The sequence below is a fragment of the Botryllus schlosseri genome, chromosome 10 (assembly GCF_051294905.1).
Source record: "Botryllus schlosseri isolate E-star chromosome 10, Bs_hap1, whole genome shotgun sequence".
In the NCBI taxonomy this organism is placed as follows: Eukaryota; Metazoa; Chordata; class Ascidiacea; order Stolidobranchia; family Styelidae; genus Botryllus; species Botryllus schlosseri.
The window spans coordinates 27,194,838-27,210,713 of record NC_137245.1 but is presented as its reverse complement, the minus strand read 5'-3'; the positions used below and the strand labels follow the sequence as shown (position 1 = coordinate 27,210,713).

General features: G+C 39.6%; 1 protein-coding gene across 1 annotated transcript; it reads right to left on the bottom strand.

The window, feature by feature from the left end:
- Positions 1-3,801: 3,801 nt before the first annotated feature.
- LOC145448256 (uncharacterized) lies at positions 3,802-14,849 on the bottom strand. Its single transcript, XM_080326621.1, has 9 exons — positions 14,664-14,849; positions 14,421-14,597; positions 12,737-12,830; positions 10,134-10,394; positions 6,982-7,126; positions 6,372-6,558; positions 6,073-6,212; positions 4,680-4,900; positions 3,802-3,918 (listed from the first exon to the last, which is right to left on the bottom strand). The coding sequence occupies exons 2-9, from the start codon at positions 14,576-14,578 to the stop codon at positions 3,823-3,825; spliced, it is 1,302 nt and encodes a 433-aa protein (XP_080182747.1). The 5' UTR covers positions 14,579-14,597; positions 14,664-14,849; the 3' UTR covers positions 3,802-3,822.
- Between the last annotated feature and the right edge of the window lie 1,027 nt (positions 14,850-15,876).

Sequence of the window (15,876 nt, the reverse complement as noted above, 5' to 3'; positions counted from 1 at the left end):
AGCATTGGTGGATATGTGCTCCGGGTGGTGGATGCCGAGTGCGTAGCGGAGGAGTGCATCGTAGTTGGCGTTGAGTGTCTTAGCCAGCTTTTCTGTCAGCGTGAGTGCTTCTATTCCGTAAAGAAGAACCTGCTCGACAGTGGCACGGAAAATGCGGGTCTGTGATTAAAGCATCCAATCGGCCTTAACCAACTCTAGGAATATACCGTTAGGTAATAATTGCGATTACAATCAGACATATTTCAATAAATGATGATTATTTATATTACTTTTGATTGTATTTTTGCAGAGGGTGGTGCCTGGTGCCCATACCTGCCAGTTTTAACAGTGAAATTCCGGACATGTCCGGGAAATTCTGGACGTATGGCAACCCTAAATTAGGCTAAAGTGATTTTAATTCTACACAGTGTTCTTATGTAGGTTCCTTTGAGCCTTTGACAGTGTAAAAACTCAAAAGAGTTGAGTTTATCAGTGTATGATATTCCACCGACTTTCATAACCCTGTCTCGTTTTTACTTTCGATCTGACGTCAAATTTTGTTATGGAGAAATAAAATATATCTGGCAATATTGTCAGATGTCAAAAGATTGCGCCAAACGTTATGATTTTATCATTTATGTAGTATTCTCGTTAACTTGTTGTTGTTAATCAGTTCATTTTCCTTATCGTTTATGATTTTACTCAATAGTTTTGGCCTAAATTTCGAAGCTGGTGTATTTTTTGTAGATCTAGTGTTATTCAGTTGGCAAATCTAGTGTTTTTTCACGAACTTCGAGTGGCAGCACTGATTCACAATATCACTCTCGTGTGCACTTGATCCTGACGGCATTCCATACTGTGCACTGTGCAGTGTGCATGTGCATGTATCCTATTTACATGATGTAGGCCAAAGTGGGTGTCTGATTAAAAGACTATTATGAGGTGTAATCGTCTGCAACTAGTAGAGAATTTGGAAGAACATTGCATATCAACAATCATATCACAAAATATGACGTCTCGGAGATGAAATTTCGAATAACCGGGACGAAGAGTGCGAGAGTACTGAAAACTGATAGAGCAAAACTATTTCATCATTTTCACACAAAACAAAAAGTAACTGTATTCTGGGCCTAGTTTTGCCTAAAAAACTATTATTTATAGGTTTACCATACGACCTCCTTCAGGAGAATTTCTGCTCCTTTTCCCGGAAATTCGCCCTCCTTTACAGCTTTTACAGCCACGCTAATGGACGCAGGTCCATCTAAAAATCGACACAAATGACGCAAAATATGTGTTAATGCAGATGTTCGGGCGGATCACTCGGGACTCGGGAGTCGAAGTGATGGCCTTGTTTTTAGTCAACACCAGAAAAGTATCGTTAAAAATTGGCAATTCGGGAGTCGAGTCAAAATGATACTTTTTTTAGTCAACATCAACCAGATTTTGAGTAAATGACTCAAAATCAGCTTTTTTCAATATCGGTTAACTACCTGTTGTGATTTGAAAAACGCGCTCTCCTTTCACGATTTTAAAATATGTAAACCCTATTGTAAAGCAGTAGTCTCAAATCATAGTCACTTGAAGTAGTTCAAGTTCAAGTTTATTCATAAAATTTCATCACTTCTAAACATCACAAGACTGCAATACAATGAATGATAGGAAGATGCCCAAACGACTAGGAGTAGTCTTAAGACCAGACACCCACCTGGGCCTAGGCGATGTAAAGAGGAGGCATGCTCATTGCTCAGTGCACACTGAATGAAAGTAAAAGAAGCTAATATAAAGTGGCAATAAGTGACGGAAGGCGAGATCGATATGTCAGGTCGTGGTCCGGTAAATGGTGAGGGCTGACTAGTATTCACTCAGCAGAAATTGCTTGTATTTCGACTTGAATGTGGACATGCTCGACGACTGTCGGATAGCCGGCGAGATACTGTTCCACACTTCAGGTCCGGCATATTTGATAGAGCGATGATCTTTTTTGTCAACCATATGATAGTTGGACGACGTGGACGCGCGTGTGTCGTACTTATGCACTTTTGATACCGAGGTAAAGAAGTCATTGAACTTTTCGGGGCAGTGGCCGCAGTAGAACTGATACATAAACTTTGCAATTTCTAGTTTCCGCATATCTTTTATGTTTAGGACACCGAATTTGCTGAGCAGTGATTTGTTGGGCACACATGCTGGTCCCTTTGCGGACCTGGCTATAATACGGATGACCTGATGTTGTAGTTTTTGTAGCAGCTGCAGTGCCGTTTTACTGGCAGCCCCCTACAGATGATGCCATATTGTAACTTCGATAGGAAAAATGATTTTAAGGGTATCAGAGGAACCCAGATTGGCATGTAGTCTCTAACGCTCTGGAAAGTGTGTATAGGCAAACTTACTCGGTATATATCTAAAAGTAGTACTTTGTCACTGACTACTTGTGTGTGTAAGTGTATAGGGCCGGGTGTCTCGACCTCCAGCAACCTCTCTGGCTCAACGAACCCCGGTTAAGAACCAGATAAGATAATCCTCAGATTACATTTTTATCTGAACAAGGCACACACAATGTACAACGCGACGTAATGAGCAGATATGAGGTGCCAAAAGACCAGTTTCGGTCGCAGTCTCTCAAACTGCTGGCATCCACCTCGGCCCAGTGAGCGATGTCGCAGTTCTTTTTCCGATGTTTTGCCTCAACCCCTGGCCCAATGCTTGATCAACCTGGAGTTCCCTGACCTATAGACTGTTGCTCAGGCCTGCAATTCATCACCTAGTCTTCTTGAACACCTATCCAGTATGATCCAAGCAACTAGCAAACTTTCATACACAGATTCAAAATACGCCCGTCTTCATCAAATATCGACACAATACTCGAAATCGAGATATAATATTGCTGTACACGGAATCACGGCACAGGAAAATATTTACTTTTCATCTTTGACATCAACATAAATGTTTTTTCAACTGTGTAGCGAGAGTTATCAAGGTTTTAGTTGCAGGCAGGATAGAACGCTAGAGTATCCACAAACCTTCACTAGAGCGACATCTCGTAACAACTTCCATGCGTATAAACATGCATTTACTATATCGTGTCAGAGTCCGTTTCTGAGCTTGCTTCAAAGAGCGCAATTACGAAAATCTGACAACAGACAAGGAATAGCTCATGTGGCATGGATGGATGCACGGTACTAATAATCTGGTATACTACTTTGAAATAAATAAATCGCCCATTAGAAGTCAAAATTATCGGAGATTTTCACCACATCACAAATATGGCAGTAAGGAGTCAAGAGCACTGTAATCTGCGGAGGCCAGACTGGGAATATTGCTTTATTTCTTATAGCTCACAGGCGTCCAGATACAGCCTTTCCAGGTAAGTAAACTCATGTCCAAATTCACGGCTGTAAAGCTGTCGAAATCAACGTAGCCTTGGAAACCGGACTCAAGTTATATCTTTTGAATATCGCCTAAATATATCAAGGTTTCTAGTTGAAGTCATGCCCAAATTCATGGTTGTAAAGCTGTTAAAATCAACCCTCTGTAGCCTTGGAAATGGGACTCAAGCTAGATCATTTGAATGTCGCCCAAATATGTCAAGGTTTTCGGAAAAGGTGCAATTTATCGGGATCGATTAAAAAAATCCGATGTAGGCCGGGCTATAATGCTAACACACACACACACACATACAAACAGACATCACAGCTTTCCAGTAAGGATTATTTTACTTTACTGGCTGTTCCTGTCAGCAACCGCTGGCTAGCAATACAACAACCATTGATCATGTCGGTGGCGTTGGTGCAATACTCTCGAATTTTGTTAGAATGCGAAGCGGAGTCGGTCTGGAGTGCGGTGTCATGAGAATAGGAACGGGTTGCTCGAGTTCTGCGGCAGATTGCTCGCTTGCGGCATATTGAAAGCGTATCCCGCCGGGGCTGTGGATCCTGCAATCTGAGAGACGACATGCGTTTTATGTTGGGAAAAATAAATAAATTCTAATTCAGTGTAATTTGGAGAATAACTGTAGCTATAATTCTAATTCAGTGTAATTTGGAGAAAAACGGTAGCTATAATTCTAATTCAGTCAAATTTGTAAAAAACCTGTAGCTCTAATTCAAACTCAGTCTAATTTGGAGAAAAAACTGTGTAGTTATATTTCTAATTCAGTCAAATTTGAAAAAAAACTGCAGCTTTAATTCTAATTCGGTCTAATTAGGAGAAAAACTGTAGCTACAATTCTAATTCAGTGTAATTTGGAGAAAAACTGTAGCTATAATTCTAATTCGGTCAAATTTGGAAAAAAAAATATAGCTTTGATTCAAACTCAGTCTAATTTGGAGAAAAACTGTGTAGTGATAATTCTAATTCATTCATATTTGGATAAAAAACTGCAACTTTAATTCCAATTCAGTCTAATTTGGAGAAAAACTGCAGCTACAATTGTAATTCAGTGTAATTTGGAGGAAAACTGTAGCTATAATTCAAATCCAGTCAAATTTGGAAAAAAACATTAGTTTCGATTCCAATTTGGAAAAAAGCCTTCAAGCCTGTGTTTGTAATACTAAATCTACTCTAATTTCGAAAAAGACGTGTAGCTATAATTCTAATTCTAATTCTAATTCAAATAGGAAGAAAAATGTATAGCTATAATTCTAATCCTAATCTGGAAAAGCTGAATGTTTTCTAGTTGCCCAAATCTGGAGCCAACTTACATTGAAAGGATTGGTTGAAGAGAAACCGGCCTGGTTATTATTCGTTGCGTTAGGTCCTGGCTGCATGGGCCAGCTCTGAGCGGGAGCTGGTGCGCCGCTGAAAAACGGGTTAGTCGTTGAAGCTACGGGCGGGTTGGACGGTTGCTGGCTGTAAGTCGCAAAAGGCGCATTCCAATTTGTGGCCTGTCCGTAGTGTGACGTTGGGGCTGGCTGATTGTATCCTGTAAAATATGGGATCGAGTTTAGCTCGAATACAATTTAGAATTGGTGACGAAATGTCAGTAATCTAATTATTATAGGGTTACCGTATTTTCAAAATCTGAAAAGAGGGCTTGCAAAACCGGAGGAAAATCCTGAAAAATTACTAAATTTTTCCCATTTCATGGTTCGTTGATAAAAAAAGGTCAGCTTTCCGGCTCAGCTCCCGAAATAGCCGCGGGTGAGTTACTTCAGTGCTGATTCGCTCTATCTCAGTGAAATTTTGCCCCATATTTAACCAACATTCTCAAAAAGCGTACATTTGGGCGTCCTCCGAGGACACTTTCAAAGAAGTCAAAAAAGAGGAGGTATGGTAACCCTAAATTATAAGTAGGGCGATATTTTTTCACCTAAAAATCGAAAGATTTTGACCTAATAAGACTTAACTTTGACATAATTTTGCCCTCATGTATGCAAATTAGGTGATTTTGCACATAATGTTAGAATTGTACAACTTATCTCCATTTCTGGTTGGAACTGTCTGTCTTTATGAAGTACTTTAGCAAATTTTTGCATGAAAGAACTTTATTTCAACCAAATCTGGACCTATGAGATGAAGAATTCCAGTAGTTACATCACGCATTATGGTCCAAATAATAAAAATTTGGTGTAGTACAACTAAAGATGCTTTCCTACATTCTCGGGTAAAAAGTGTCTGTCCTCACTAGTAGCTTGTCAAGAATGGAGAAAGAACGTTCAACAGCAGCAGTTGTTGGCTGACAACACTCAAGTTGTGCGCACACTGCTGGTGACAAACCGTGTTGCTTCATTCTGACAATGTTGACTACATCACAATTTTTCATCATGCGCTTCTTAATGGAAGAACCATTTTTATAAGAATGTGATCTCCGATCTGAAGTTTTCACGATTTCACTAATTCTAGATTAAATTTGGAAAAATACTGCGAAACTAGAATTCTAATTGTGATCTAACTTGGAAATAGCTTAGCAGCTATCATTCTGATTCTAGTTTAATGCAGGAAAATACTGTGTGGCGATAATTCTAATCGTAATCTTATTAGCAAAAAGCTGTGTAGCTATCATTCTGATTCCAATCTGATATGGAATAGCTGAAAATTCTCCAGTTGTCAAACACTGTGACAACATTGCACACAAATCATCACTGTCCCACGTACCAGGCGCGGATGAATTCGCTGCGAACGCATTATTATGGATCGGTTGATTGCTCATTCCGGAAAAGGGAGCCATGTTGGCCGGCTGGTTTACTCCCGGCGCCGTCATGCTGCTGCTTGACATCGAGAAGAAGGGTTCGTTCCTGAAAAATCAAATTGTATTCGCAGATTTACATCAATGTTGTGACCAAGCCGCAAGGTTCAGAGTCACAAGTCAATTTGACGTGTAAAGTTTTGACTCGAGTCAAGTCGAGTCAATACACAAAGCGACCAAGTCGAGTCGAGTAATTTTTTCCACATACTTGCTGGCTGTGTTGTCGGTCTTATTGTAGCTCAGATCCAAATCCAAGAGCGCGGCATATTTGTCTGTAGTTTTATTCTCCGAGGCGGCGGGCTGCGCCGTGCTGGGTTTCGAGGCCTGGTTCGTAAAAGATATCGGCTGAGCGCTCACTTGGAACGCCGCGAACGGATCGCCTTGGCTGGCAGTGTCTGAGAGAGAGAGAATAGAAATTGGGATACAAAATCTAAATTGAAATGTTTTGAATGAAAAACAAAAAAAATCTGGTAAAATAGCAAATTGCCAATGACACAAAATTTAAATACCGGCGAATGAAAAAATATCTAATTGACTATAAAAATATCTAGCAACATAGCAAATTGTCACCGCTACAAAATTTAATAAATAAACACATTAAAATGCATAAAAAAATGAATGAAAAAATGGGAATTGAAATTGCCAGCGATACAAAATTCAAATTTAAACAAAAATAGATATTAAAGCAAATAAAAAAATGTGGAGCAATTCAATTTAAATAACTATAGAATAATTTAAATTGTCACTGATATACACAATTTAAATAAGCCTAATTAATTTTTTTTTTAATCTGAAAAATTAGCAAATTATAAACTCACTATTTTGTGACGTGGAAAGTTCCGCGAAAGCTCGATCAAAGTCGGCGAATCCGTCGAACGCGCCCGAATTCTGGCTTTGAACCACATTGTTCGAGACTGGAGTCTGACTTGGAAACGATAAGCCATCCAGAAGATTTGTTGCGGACTGCGTAAAAACAAAATCCGTCAGACAAAGATTTCCACGCATTTAAAACTGGGTCGAATCTATCTTCCATAGGTACGCGCTGCAATGAGACCAACAGGCCGCATACTATACAATACAACAGGGGTCACCAACACGCTGTCCCTGACTTGATTTGAGATTTCGGAAGAACGCTCAGTAAAGCATTTTGAAATGCCGAAATTGAATATTAGTTTAAAAATATTGTTGTTGGTGTTCAAAATAAGCTATTCTCCTGTGCCCAAGATCACTATTATCACTATTCCTCACTAGCTGATACAGCTTCGGCGATGGTAATAATAGCGTTCCATGGTAGAAGAATCAGCTGATATAAATTGACATATAGCATTGACGTGCTATGGCCCAGACACTGCCAAGACCAAGACGCTTAAAAATCTAGCGACAAAAATTTTTAAAACGTGGTTTGTAAACTGTGTGGCCTATTTCATCTCGACACTGAATTCATGCTGCCCGCGACCTCTACCACAGCTGAAAAGTGGCCCGCGGTCGGGTTCTAGTTGTAATGGCTCGAGCCAAATCAAACTCTCAAGTCATTATTTTTAACATTGCATATTAAATTAGAATTGACGCAAAAATTCAACACCACAACGTAGGATTTGAAAAAAATTCTGGTCCAGTAATGGAATGTAAAGACGTTGATTATATTGATGCTACAATACACCAATACAATAAAGCTGCCAATTCCACTAGGGCTATACAGAGCCAGTAGCGTAGACATGTTACATCGTCAGCTGTACAGATCAAGTCAAGAAGGAAGTGACATACCAGGAAAGTAGCTTACCACTGAAAAGCGTCGCTGACATTAATTGTTTTGCGGAAAAATGATTCAGATGGTCATTATGTCGAAATCTGATACCGTGAATTCTGGCATTGGCAAACATTTGTCAGATAATTCCGCGAAAAATTATCGAGTTCACAGATTTTGTGTTGTCGGGAGAGGCGGTTCCACAGTTTTATTTGTGTGCCTTTTGAGTGCCTTTTTTATCAAAATACACCGGCCAAGTCTGTGTCGACAAAAGGAGTTCGTGTACCATCTGTAATAGTACATTGAGCTGAAGCAGTCTCTTCGCCCCAGTTATTCAAAATTTCATGCCGGTGACGTCATATTTTGTGATACGATTGTTGATATACATTGTTCTTTCCAATTCTCTACTAGTTGCTGACGATTACCCCTGACGAGTGACAGCCGAAAATATTCGTGTCCATATAAGTATGAATATATTACTCAATTGTTCTGTCAGATGCCTACAGCATCGAAACATAGGTTCTTCTTACATTGGGGTTTTAGTAACCAAAAGTAAATGTTGTATACCAACAAAATATGATCCTATTTGAGGTAATGCATATTTTAGCGTCATGCGATATTGACTATCCCAGATGCATACGGCTGGATACAATGCAAGCACTTGGAAGAAGTGTATCGTAATCCATTGAAATACCCTTCCACAAAGATTTGCTCTTGCATGAGAGAATGAAAAAAATGATATATTCTTGATCATTTCAAAACTAAACCCTTGAACAAACCACTAACAGAGTTTCGGTGTTAAATATTCACTGTTATTCAGTGATGTCACCAAGGCGGACAGCTAACAGAGTTGAATTCAAGTCAACCAAGCAACACATGAATCTAAATATTTGGTTCCCCTCGAACGACATCATGACGAAGCCAGACACAAACCTATTCGCACCACTGCAAACATATTAAACGTTATGATGTTGACAAATGTTCAAAACTGACGCTTCAAACGACTGCGTGTTTGCTGTATGCATAATTCAGCGCCTGTCCACACGTAATAATCAAGCGATACTAGTAATAAAGCTCATTTTGAAAATAAAATGGGATAATATCCCGTAGGTTGACTTCAATACTGAATAAAATGTCCGATCACAAACCAGATTGAATTTTTTTTTGCCAATTCAGTAATTCTAATCTAATTAGATTCCAATTATAATAGACTTTAAAAAAGCCGGGAATTTTCTATTCGTCAGACACTGCATTGAATTGGTCATTCGTGGAGTTGCATTTTGTCACTTATAACTAGAGCGATTTTTTTAAACCTTAAGTCGGAAGATTTTGACCTAAAAAATCCTAAAAATCTTAATTTTGACCAAATTTGACCTAATGTATGCAAATTAGGTGTTTTCCCATATAAGGTTAGAATTGAACTACTTATCTTCATTTCTGGTTGTAACTGTCTGCCCTTATGAAGTAGTTTGGCCTGAAAATAAACTTTTTTGCCTCAAAACTGACAAATTTCACATGAAAAAACTATATTTTCATGAAATCTGGCCCTTATGAAGAATTCCAGTAGATACATTACACATTATGGTGGAAATAATCAAAAATTTTTGTAATACAACGAAAGATACTTTCCTACATTCTCGGGTAGAAAGTGTCTGCCTTACTAAGTAGCTTGCCAAGAAAGGAGAAAGAACGTTAAAGTGCAGCAGTGGTTGGCTGACAACACTGAAGTTGTGCGAATGTGCGTACACTGCTGGTGACACACCGCGTTGCTGCATTCTGGCAATGGTGTCTACATCACAATTTTTCATCATGCGCTTCTTGATATAGGAACCACGCAATGCCCAATTGCCCACGCAGTCTTGCTCCAGTTGGGATATTGCGGTACGTTGAGCATAACACCATGTCAACCTATTCGTTTCATTTGAATGTTTATGATTCACAATGAGCAGACAATGGGCCGTCTACAACGGTAGGCCTATAAAGTAGGCTACAAGCTGTCAAAGGATAAGTTCATCGGCAGTGCAAACATCTACGATACAAACTAAATGTAGGTTGCAAAAAAGTTTCAACTTTGTAAACAATTTTGATATTTTTTGACCTAACGCTACAATTTTAACCTAATTTTTTCTTTTTTTTGACATGTCAAAAAATAATCGCCCTACGCCCCTACTTATAACGTTATTGGCTAATGAAAGTAGCAACTAGTAACGGTAGTGCAAGACAAACCTGTTTGACAGGAGCGGCCGCGGGTTTAGCCTGAGATTTCACCGGTGCAGATTTTGATGACGTTTTTGCCTTCTCGCTATTTTTCTTCATCCTAGCGGCCACGCTTTCCATCAGTTTCCTTTGCTGCGTCGGGCTTTCGTACCATCGTTTCTGCTCGTACTTCAGCTCCATGAACTGTTTCAACTTGGTTGTGTCAGATTTAGACTCCGGTCTCGCGTTGGATTGCTCATCATACTTGGCCAGGTATACAGCGCGACACCACTGAACAGAAATTGTATAACTCAGTTGATGGGCTTCTTGGGGTAGAGAACTTAAATAAACAATTGAACAGGGTTGTAACCAAGTTGCGAGGTCCCGAGTTACATGTCAATCTCACCTTATAGTTTTGACTCCAGTCAAGTCGAGTCATTTTCAACAAAAAACTGAGTGAAGTCCAAGTCAATGCATAGAGGGTAGAGTCAGAGTCATAGTGTTGTGACTCGAGTCCGAGTCCAAGTCATTATGTTCAGCACTGTTCAGTTCCGAGTTCAACCCACATTTTTCAACTCTGCTCGAGCGATATGGGATGGCCCGCATTCATAATGTCATAATTCTCCTCAGTCCTAACAGTTTCCGGCCCCATTTTCCTAGCAACACAGTGGTTCTCAAACCGCGGGGCCTGAAAGCATCTGAAGGGGGGCGCGAAGCCGCAATTACCAGATCATTTTTTTGCGCTCCACGCGATTTATCTCCTGCTCGTGGTGTTTACTATGTACATTGTCCGAATTTTATATCCGAGAAAACTCACAACAATGGCCATAACCTTTAATGCCATCAAACTATCCGTTTGCTAGCATTCTAATTTTTCTCCTTAATAATTTTTGATATCACGATAAGGGGGGCAAAATTTTTCATTACCGGTATCAAAAAGGGGGGGGGGTGTTTAAAATAGTTTGAGAAACACTGAAGTAGCAGGAATGATTACACAGACGAAATACCAATCACGTGGTGACTTTACTATTCGTCGAAGTTACAATGAAATGTCTGTCAGAGCATCCTTGTCTCCAGTCATATGACTTAGTTCGAGTCATGCCAATTCACTCGAGTACAAGCCTAGTCAATCTCTCGAGTCATTTTACACATTTGAAAAAATGACTCGACTCGAGTCACCAAAAAATCGTGACTCGAGTCATTACAACTCTGTAATCGAATAATATATTCATACTGATATAATTGTAATTCCAGTCTAGTTAAGAAAAAAAACGTCTAGCTCTCTTTTTAATTCTAATGTAATATGGAAAAGCTTAAAATTGTCCTAGTTGTCCAAGTGTGGCCAAGTGACATTTGTTTCAACATGAATATACTATTCAATTGCATAACTCAGCTGACTAGTGTCGTATCTATCAGATTACAGGAAATGCTTGGCAAATCCGAGTAGCTGAATGATTCGATTCGAAATCTAGTATTAGGCGGCGAGGCGAGTAATTGAGTATCCCGGAACACATTATAACTGCACAAGATGTGGAAAGTTGAAATATGTTTCTTTGATACGACGACAAGAAAATACGATAAATCACATTACATATAATTGGGTATTTATTTCATTGCACTTTGTGACAATGCTGCTTGATCAGTGCTTCACAAAAATGTCATATCTACCAACGCAAGTAGCTTTGTACTATGTATCGTATGTTGCGATACGGCCAATCGAGTGTTCAAGGATTCCGCAGTGTATAAGTCTCGTCGATGCACAACTTTTAGTGGCATGAAGCGTATCATTTCCGTAATTGAAAGAATAATCTCTCAATACTCAAATCATAGAATTAAAGTGCGATTCAGCTTCATCGGTTATGTGCCTTTGGAGTCAACCTAGCTTGTGCCAAGAAAGAAGTTTGTGTATAATCTAAAAACCGTATATCGAGCTGAAACCATCTGTTCATCTCAATTACTAGAATTAACATGACGGTGACATCATATTTGATGATACAATTGTTGATACACAATCTTCTTTCCAATTCTCTACTAGCTGCTGACGATTACCCCTGACGGGTTTCAGCCAAAATTATTCTGGTTTATTTCAATATGAATACACTATTCAGTTTTATATTGAAATTCTGTACCTCCTCATATCCATAACTATTTTGATCTGTGACTGAGAATTTTTGAATCATACAAGATACAAGTATACAACTTTGTGCTTGTCACGAGATATGTGACAAGATAGATACCTTGCAAGGAACATCGTCACACTGCTCAATTAGTGATTACTATAACCTAGTGGTAACGTTGTATCGAGTGGTAGTATCGAATGTAAATATGGAATGGCAACGACCGATTTTGCAGCTTCATTCGCTGAGAATGGAGTCAGAATTGTTTTGCGGCAGCAACTATAGGATTTCTGGCAATGAAAAAGTTAGCTTCAGAACCGCGGAATTTACTGAATCTGGTCTTGAACGAAAGCTATTGTCGCACTGATTCCAGAAATATAAATTAAAATATGGTCAGGCTCCGGACTCGACAGAATTCAAATTAATTCAGCCCTCTAAGAAGCCACACCACAAAATAAAGATATCTATATCTTATATAAGATCTACACGATGTATCTCAATCAAGATTCATCTTACCTCGTTACCACGACTTTCCATGAACGATATCTCGGCGTTTGTGAAATTTGTCATAGATATAGACTTGACTCTGTGCGGCGGGTTGAGTCCTCTCCTGAAATGATATTAAAGAGATAAAATTTCGTGGAATCTCGGTGCCTTTTCAATGGGTGAAGGAGACCAATTGGGCAATGGCATTAGATGGTGTATTTCTAATGCACGTAAGTTAACATAGCGCTGCTATGACTACAAAACAATATAAAGTATCTGGCTAGTGGCGATATTAACATTTTTTGTGACTGGTCACTGCAGATTTTGGCTAAAACCAATTCACTGTATTTGTGGTGGTTCAGATGACTCAATTAATTGGCTTGCCAGGCCATGCTACATGGCAACATGCAATAGTCGACGAAGTTCATATATGATTGCGGGCCTCACGGACACTAATTTTAGGCCTGGAAATTTGGGGAACATGAACAGTGAATATTGGAAGAGCCTATAGTGCAATTTTTTACTTACCAGGCGTAAGGCCTCTTAAAAATAGAATGTGTACGCCTATTGGAGCGCTGAAAGGGGAAATATATTGTATTCAACATAGGCTATGTGTCTTATAAGTTCTTGATTACAGTAGGCCTAATACATGTTGATGTAGGGGAAGTTGTAACGAAGTCACAAGGTTCCGAGTCACAAGTCAATCTCAATTCTTTAGTTTTGACTCGAGGCAAGTCGAGTCATTTTCAATTCACCACCGGGTTAAGTCCGAGTCCAAGTCACGGAATAGAGTGTCGAGTCCAAGTCATTGTTGACTGTTCAGTGTTCAGTCATGTGAAACCCACTTTTTAGAACTCTGCTTGGTGATATCAAATGCTAACATTCATAATATACTAATTTTCCACATTTTTTACATTTTCTGGTAGCATTTTCACGTAGCCTACCAGTACTGACAGACGAATTAATAACAGTGTGATAACTTTACTATTCTTCAAAATTACAATGAAGTGCCTGTCTTGGCAGACCCAGTTTCGAGTCAATACGCAAAGTGACTAATGTCAAGTCATTTTTCAATATCAAGAAAATGACTCGAATCAAGTGGGGTCACCAAAAAATCGCGAGTCGAGTCATTGCAACTCTGGATCTAGGCTTATGTACAACTACATGGATTTTTTTTCAAAATGAGCAACTAGAACTAGAACTAACAACTCTTCAAAACTACAACCAAGTGAACCAACGACGATCCATTAACTAAAACACAACTAAATTCAATTCTGAATCAACTCGTCGAATTTTAATTTATCAGAATCGGTTTTTCACATGAACATCAGTACAAGATTAAAAAAGGAGGGGTTTCAACCCAAAAAGCCACCCCTGTCTACGCTGCTGTCAGTAGCGGCGACTCTGAACTATAGCAATGGCTTCAAGAACATCACACAATAGAACACAGGTACGGCGGGTACGCCAGACGCCAAACGAAGAGACGATTTTCTAATTGTTCATCACCAAAATTATTTTCAAATGCGAAACAAGAACTAGAACTTTTCAGAATACAGAACTAGAACTAGAGCAACTCAAATCATTAAAAAAAAGTTAGTTAATCAGATGGGTATATAGGCCTACTTTGTACGAGTTTGCCTATGCCACTAGGCAGGTGATTATTTATAATGGTAAGCATTCAACAAGAAAACAAGTTTGGAATTCAATTACTTACAGCATACCGCCACATGATGTGCAAACAAATGATCCTATTGTGATATCGACGTATGTCGGGCCTCGTTGATCACACTCAAGGCATTTCTTGTTGCTGGGTTGTGACAGGAGATCCCGCAGCGTTTTCATTGACCCTTCCTGTTGCTTTTTCCGAGACATTTCTTAGCCAGCTAGTCACCTATGCGCGATGATTGGCTGAGAATGAACAGTTTGACAACTGACATTATAGATTATTAGTTCATACCGGTAGTCATCTTTTCGTCCACCTATGCTGATCACTGACTACGCATTGATAAGGTTTTCCCACTCAGATTAGCAGCGTAATTACAAAATGCTTAAAATGAGCAATGACCACGGACCAGTCACGCGATTATTTAAACATATATGATCAAAAAACCAGAACCCGGGTTAGCAGCAAATGGAATATCCAGCTGATATTTTCAAGCGGTAAGGAGTGGGCGTTTTGCATCGATGACCATGAAAGAGGGCGTTACCTCTGCTATTGGCATGTTTGAAAAAAGTTATAGTAAAATGTATGATTCAAAAGATCGGAAAGATATATCATTACGTCGATATATGACTGACGGATCAGTGATCACACAAGCTACTCGCACTATTTATTCAGTATCCTTGCAGAGCTGCAACGTCTGCGTGCAGGCAGATCAGTGATTGGGGCGAGATGTTAGGCTACTCAGTACTCACTCTTCCACACGAATATGGTGGGGGGGGGGGGGTATTTTTCTTGACCTTTCCATATTTATCGGAAGTAATTATAGGTTTATATCTTGTTAATGCGGCTATTTCGCAACGTTGCATAGACGAGTGTTAGCTCACATTGAAACCATAGTGTCCTATATGGTGTCGACACAAGCAAATCGCACGGTTCAATGAAATTGTATCACGTCACAGTTTCCATTTGGCTACAGGCAATTTGACGGTGATTTTTGACCGACTTGCCGAGCATCAAATTTGATAAAACGGGTATCAATCGAAAGCTGCCGCCGTACTGATTACGAAAATATAAATTTTATTCCGCTCGCGGCCCTGGAACCCCCACAATCAGCCTCTAATTTTTCATTGTTATGGAGATTGGCATTGGGACGCAACAATGCTGTCTAGCGAAACGAGACAGGTGCTCGAGAAAAAGGGAGCCAGACAGTATTGTTGCGTCTGTCGTTTCGCCAGACAGCATTGTTGCGTCCCAATGCCAATCTCCATAACAATGAAAAATTAGAGGCTGATTGTGGGGGTTCCAGGACCGCGAGCGGAATAAAATTTATATTTTCGTAATCAGTACGGCGGCGGCTTTCGATTGATACCCGTTTTATCAAATTTGATGCTCGGCAAGTCGGTCAAAAATCACCGTCAAATTGCCTGTAGCTAAATGGAAACTGTGACGTGATACAATTTCATTGAACCGTGCGATTTGCTTGTGTCGACACCATATAGGACACTAT

Bases quoted from the DNA above. Each gene is read 5' to 3' on its own strand.
- LOC145448256 (XM_080326621.1), bottom strand. From the start codon at position 14,578: ATGTCTCGGAAAAAGCAACAGGAAGGGTCAATGAAAACGCTGCGGGAT. The intron at 7,127-10,133 runs GTTTGTCTTGCA...GTTTTTACGCAG, and splicing joins CGGCCGCTCCTGTCAAACAG to TCCGCAACAAATCTTCTGGA. The intron at 4,901-6,072 runs GTACGTGGGACA...CATATTTTACAG, and splicing joins AGCGAATTCATCCGCGCCTG to GATACAATCAGCCAGCCCCA.